Source organism: Triticum aestivum, chromosome 3D, assembly GCF_018294505.1.
Source record: "Triticum aestivum cultivar Chinese Spring chromosome 3D, IWGSC CS RefSeq v2.1, whole genome shotgun sequence".
Classification (NCBI taxonomy): Eukaryota; Viridiplantae; Streptophyta; class Magnoliopsida; order Poales; family Poaceae; genus Triticum; species Triticum aestivum.
The window spans coordinates 238,258,594-238,264,887 of record NC_057802.1 but is presented as its reverse complement, the minus strand read 5'-3'; the positions used below and the strand labels follow the sequence as shown (position 1 = coordinate 238,264,887).

The 6,294-nt window shown below is 45.7% G+C and overlaps 1 protein-coding gene across 4 annotated transcripts in view; it reads right to left on the bottom strand.

Moving 5' to 3' along the window:
* Nucleotides 1–6,294, bottom strand: part of LOC123078305 (uncharacterized) — a 28,331-nt gene that overhangs the window by 9,483 nt on the left and 12,554 nt on the right. For all 4 annotated transcript variants that reach the window (XM_044500767.1, XM_044500766.1, XM_044500769.1 and 1 more), the window contains 2 exons: nt 5,202–5,417; nt 2,848–3,494 (listed from right to left, as the gene is read on the bottom strand). In XM_044500767.1, coding sequence (XP_044356702.1) covers nt 2,848–3,494; nt 5,202–5,417 — 863 coding nt within the window. The remainder of the gene's footprint in view (nt 1–2,847; nt 3,495–5,201; nt 5,418–6,294) is intronic.

Below are 6,294 nucleotides of genomic sequence, written 5' to 3'. Positions count from 1 at the left end.
GGATACCGCCACGCCGCCCGAAGATCGAAAGATCGCGGAGAGATCTGTTTCTTGGGTTACCAACTCTCGGCCTAGCGGCGGAGAGGAGAGGGATGGTGGTACGTAGAAACCTTAGCTCTAGGATGACCTATAAAGTATCTGATGCCCCGGTTGAATGGAGTTTTTTGAGAGCCATCCTTCTTAGGTTGGGCTTCTCCTTGGCATGGGTGGAGATGGTTATGCAGTGTGTGAGTACAGTAAGATACCATGTCAGGTTTAATAATTTTGAGACGGACGAGATTATACCCACTAGGGCGCTTTGGCAGGGGGGGCCCTCTACCTTGTTCCTTCTGTGTACTTCGCAATATTCACAAAATGCGGAAGTCCTTGGCAATATTCTGAAAAGGTACTGTGTAGCTTCGAGCCAGCTAGTGAGTGAAAGCAAATTCTCTATTTATTTCGGTCCTAATACTGAAGTTACAACCAAGGCCGAAGTTTGTCAGATATTGAACATTCTCACCGAGTCATTGTCAGATAAGTATCTAAGTTTACCATTGATGGCGGACCTGGAAAGGTCGGACTGTTTTATGCATCTTATTGATCGGGTCTGTCAAATGGTGAATGGTTGGAAAGAGAAGACCTTGTCCCCAGGTGGCAAGGAGGTGCTTCTGAAAGCGGTTGCTCAAGCAATCCCAACATATGCAATGTCTATCTTTAGGCTCCCAAATACAATCTGCAAGGGAATCACCGACGCGATGGCGCAATATTGGTGGGGTGATGATGAAAACCAAAGAAGAATGCACTGGCTAGCATGGTGGCAAATGTATATTCCAAAGGAGAAAGGAGGAATGGGATTCAGAGATTTATGTAGCTTTAATAAAGCTCTACTAGCGAAGCAAGTTTGGCGACTGATTGAGAATAATGATTCTTTATGTGCTAAAATTCTTAGGACCAAATATTATCCTGATGGCAATATCTTGTCAGCAAAGTTGAAGAAGGGCTCTTCATACGTTTGGCAAAGTATATGCTCGGGTATTGAAACCTTTAACCAAGGTTGTATTTGGAGAACTGGGAATCGTTTAACAGTCAATATTTAGGATGATCCATGGATTCCTACTAGTTTGGGATATTTTTTGGTAAGTTGATGCTCATAGAATTCTATGAATTCCGCTACCTAACGGGGAGATGGAGGATTTTGTCGCTTCGCAGTACACAAAGTCGCATAATTTTTCCGTATGATAAGCCTATTACCTGGAGTGGAATAGTCGGTATGGAAGCAAGTTTGAAGGAAGCAACATCCAGGGTGGCTCAGCTATCAACCCAATCTGGAAGCTACTATGGAAACTGAAAGTCCCAGGCAAAATTAAGGTTCATGTGTGGCGGACGTTACATGGAGTTATTCCGTGTTAATCTATTCTTGCTAACCGGCATATGAAAACTAATACTGCATGCCCTGTGTGTCAGGAACGTACTGAAGACATCGTCATGCTATGTTTGAATGTGGTTGAGCGCACAAAGTTTGGGAGAACCTGGGTTTATTGGAGAAAGTGGAAAAAGCTCTCAACTTTGATATGGCTGGCTCTGCTGTACTAGATGAATTGATTTGTAGTTCGAGTGATGATCCATTATATCTTGCTCAAATCCCTGTACCATGTTTGATAGCGGTGGTTAGCTGGTTTTTATGGTGGGAAAGACGACAGTGTGCAAAAGGAGAGAAGATCACGATGCCTGATCGTTCTGCCTTATCAATACAAGCTCTTGCATTGAACTTTCACCGGGCGGCTACTATAGGTCATCCGGCAAAGGACGTGATGTGGGCTAGACCACCACTGGGTACAGTCAAATTGAATGTTGACGCATCGCTTGAATATGAGAGGAATATAGCTTCCACTGGCGTAATTCTGAGAGATGTTGCTGGAGATTTCATCGCAGCAGAGATCTGCTACTTGGGGCCAAAAATAGATGCATATACAGCGGAAGCTTTAACGATGAAGAAGGGGTTGCAACTTGCAGATTCTTTGGGCATTCATGATGTGCTGGTTCACTCTGATTGTGCACAATTGGTTAAGGAGATTCACCAAGGAGCGGTTAATTCAGTAGCAGCCGGCAACTGGCTATATAAGATTGCCATGTCATCAAGAGCTAGCATATCATTCACTCATATCTTAGGCTAGTGATTTTTTTCACTTTCTCTCTTTCTCTTTCCTCTCATTTACTCATTCTACCTAGGAGCACATGTAGAGGCTAGCTCTTGCATTAGAGCCCACTCTCTCCCTTTTTGCTTGTCTCTCTCCTCCACCTAGGCAAAAATGCCATGTAAGCGGGCTTATAGCCCACTATTGTACTTCCTCTCAAAGATTGTTTTGATACTTGTAATAAGTTTGGGCATGTTGCTATTGAGCATTGCGCGCGCGAGTCGAATCGCGTGCCTCCTGAGCTAGCTAGAAGGGCTAGGGTTGATCCTCCGTGTGTGTGTCGACGGACGAACCTCCCTCTTTTATTCATAGTCTTATGGTGGATGGTGTATCTTTATTTGAGATGAAATAAAAATAGCCATGATGGCATTTCCTCAACAACAAAAAAGTATCTGATGTCCCCGAGAGGGTCCCTAGCTCGCCTAATATACCTAGCCGAGCTAGGGTCACAAGACTCAAGCCGCCTTGTCTGTGGGCTCGCGCCCTTCGGTCCAACCGAACCATGCCACGCGTCGGCGGCCTTCTTCCAGGTCTTCCCAGCCGCAACCCCCGAGCAGACTCCCAGACCTAGGCGGTTGGGTTGGAGCTGTGTGCCAACCGAGGGCTAAGGTCTCGAAAAAGAAAAAAAGAGAAGGACAAAAAACATGCTTGAATAAAGAGAAGACAATAATACCTGCCACTTAGTTTTTCCAATGCATAAGCACTCGCTTCTCTGACAGGTACATCATTATGCATCAGCAACTGAAGTAAAGATTTCACAGCCCCAGCTTCCATGAATGAAGTGCGCATGTGTTCATTTACTGATGCATCACCGATTGCATGAGCAGCCTTTGCAATTGCAGAGACATCTTGGAGACCAATTATTAAAACTAGCCGTGCAACACCATCTATCCAAGGTAAGATGGTGTGGTGATCATTCCTTTGAGATCCAGATTGTTCTTTCCCTTCATAATCAAACTCAATAGCTCCAACGCGTGCAAGAAATTGCTGATTAGAACGCCCTATCATAGCATTAATTTTAGCTTCATCTGGTTCTGCTTTCTTCTCATTTAGAATCAGGCCAAGAAGCAATTCAGTTGCACCATATTTTGAAGGCCGAGAACTCCGTTGAATTTCCGAGCCATCAGGAAAAGAGGGCCATGAATGAGGTTGAGGTCTGAAGGCTTTATAAGCGGATGAGCCAACCAGAGGAATCCGGACTAGACCCTGATCCACTATAAGGGCATGGTAACTATCATCCGTGGATAGTTCCACGAGCGAACTTCTAGCTTCCTTTCTGATAATTTTATAATCATTGTCTTTGGTTTGTAGAAGATGAACCTAAAAACAATTTGAAGATAAATTTAAAGGAATGCTAACAAGTATATTTAAGCAAATGATATTGGTAGACTGTAACCCAAATAGATAACCACTAAGATTTTAACATAGATTGCAAATACAAATGAAATAACGAAAGTTGTCAATGTAGCTAATGGAAAATTTAATATCCAGCAAGAAAAGATACACATTTGAGAACTTCATATGCACCAACAGGAAGTTCAGGCACTGGATGAAGACGAAATAACAGAGTTTAGAGAACGTACATCTGCCATAAGAATCTCACACAAAATAAGTGCCCAAAATCAAAATAATGAATATTACTTGTACTTGATAAATTACCACTTGAAGGATTACCCAACCACATGTTTGGCTGGATACCCCCTTGAATTCCTTAGAATGGTGGACGATGTAAAAATTATTTGAAGCTAATGAAGCCTGGTTTATGCTAAAAAATTGTAGCAACGACAATTCAGCACGGTGCTAGTGCAAAGTAAATATGTAATTTCATATTACTTTGAAGAGGACAGATGTATATTGGGTAGGCTCAAACAAGTTGGGGTAGGCTCTTGGGTGAAATTACATATTTACTTTGCATGCCCTAGAGCAGAAGCGACCGATGGCGACACCACTGCTCTGGTGGAAGTGATCTTCAGGTACAGAAACGTGGCAACCAAAGCTGACATGAGCGTGACGGACAAGGACACCATGGTAAAGAGGCCAGAGCACGCGTCGGAATGGTCGGTGGAGGTAGGAACCAAGGCGAGCCTGTGTGGAGGCCGGTAGGACATTGTCGCAGCGCAGGCGGCTCTGGAGCAAGGCAAGCACCAGGAGGCGGCGGAGATATCAGAGAGCCGTCAGCTGGCACAGGAGCAGATGGAGGCGGCAGGGGACGGCAACCCCGTGATCGTGTTGCTGGGGCCAAGCTGCACGACATGCAGAGGCGCTGAACCGGCACAGCTACTTACGGCCAGAGCGGGCATACATGCTCGCCGGCATGAGCGCGCACATGCAGCAACGCACCACCTCTAGGCAGATGTATATGCCAGAGGACGAGCAGACGTCGGTGTCGGCAGGAGACGACGTTGTCGTAAGCGACGGAAGCCATGCATGCTATGCTGATGCGCTCGTGAAAGGCGCGGGAGGTGTCAGCCGAGCAAGTACACATTGCAGAGCGGGCAGACACCTTGGCCATGCAGGATACTGGTTAGCCTTCTAGGAATCCTTGTATAAAATTCTATGGATTTACATATTAGACGTGCAGTGGTGCCTGGTCAAGTGGCTAGCTCATAAGGATGTAGCACCTGAGGTACTCAGTTTGAACCCCAAAAGACGCCCCTTTTTCCTTCCTAGTTCTCCACCCCACATGCTGACAAGCAGGCACCACGTAGCCAGGGTTAATGATACATACCTAATTAGCACTGTATTTGCACGGTCACACAAGTTTTGGAACCGGTTCACTGTATTTTTCAACTTCATGCACCAAAGTGATCATCACACGCAACTTCATGTACCACCAATGTATTTGATTCTGAAATAAATTGCATTTGTTTGCATACAGAGTTATAAACTAATGCGCAGAGTTATAAACTTATGCGCAGAGCATCCATGGTAAGAGTGACTTAAAGTTCTGGCACAGATTAATGTGATGCAAGCATGTGTAGACATTAATTGATTATTTAACAAGAACAAAATTGAGCCACAACTTACCAGTTTTGGAATTACACCAGCTTCGACCAGAGCTCCATGATAAGAATGACTTAAAGTTAAATATGATGTGATACTAGCAGCAACTTCTTTCACTTTTATGTCTTCATCATCTAGGAACCTAACTATTGGTATTAGCATATCACTCCCCAAAAGCTTGTATCTCAATTTTTCATCAACAGAGAAGTTCCAAATGGTACACAAACACTGCTCCTTTATCTGCAAGAGAAATAAAGAATGTATGTCTGGAGAAGTCATTAGGTAGTTCAAGATTCTTCCATAATGAAGTTTATCTGCCTGTGTCATGTGGGGCATCCCCTATAGGCGTAGGGAAAGCCAGACAAGCCAGGCTAGGGCTGGCAACCGATCCAATCAAGGATTCGGACCTACTTAATTAAAGAAAGTAGGAGTCAGTTATAGGGGGTCCTAGTTTTTTTTAACCTGAATAGGGAGTCCTAGTTGTGTACGTATAGGAATCAGCAGTCAGCATTAGGAAAGTACAAGTCAAAGTTTTGCATTTGGAGTCTGTAATGCAACCTCTACATAAGGAGGCAGCCATGTGACACCTAGGCATCAAGAACAGTATAAGAGCATCTCCAACAGCTTAGCCTAAAAATGAGCCGAATACCTAAGACCTGAAAAACTAGGCCTTTTGCCTCAAAAAAGGGCTCCAACAGACCTTTATGGATTTACTATCCAATTGGTAAATATAGGCTTCCATTAGTCCAAAGCCTAAAACCAAAATCACGGCCACAGCAAAGCAACCACCGTGTGGTGAAGTTTCACCGCCACCGCGCCGACCGATTCCGGCCGCCGGCTACCCTGAGCCCCACCGCCAACGCGCCGCCCAGTTCCGCCACATGACCGCCCCGAGCTCGGAAGGCACCGCCCGGCCCCTCTGATTCCAGTCGTCCCCTAGCCCCGTCGTCGCCCAAGATGAGCCCCAAAGCCTTACCGCCGCTCACCGAGCTCAATTAGGAGCCGGACGACGACGCACGCGCAACGGCAGCGACCCCCGCTGAGTCGGGCCGAGTTGTTGGCGCTCGGACACCGCCGCGACGCCAGACTAGGCAGCACCCCCAGCTCCCACCGTACC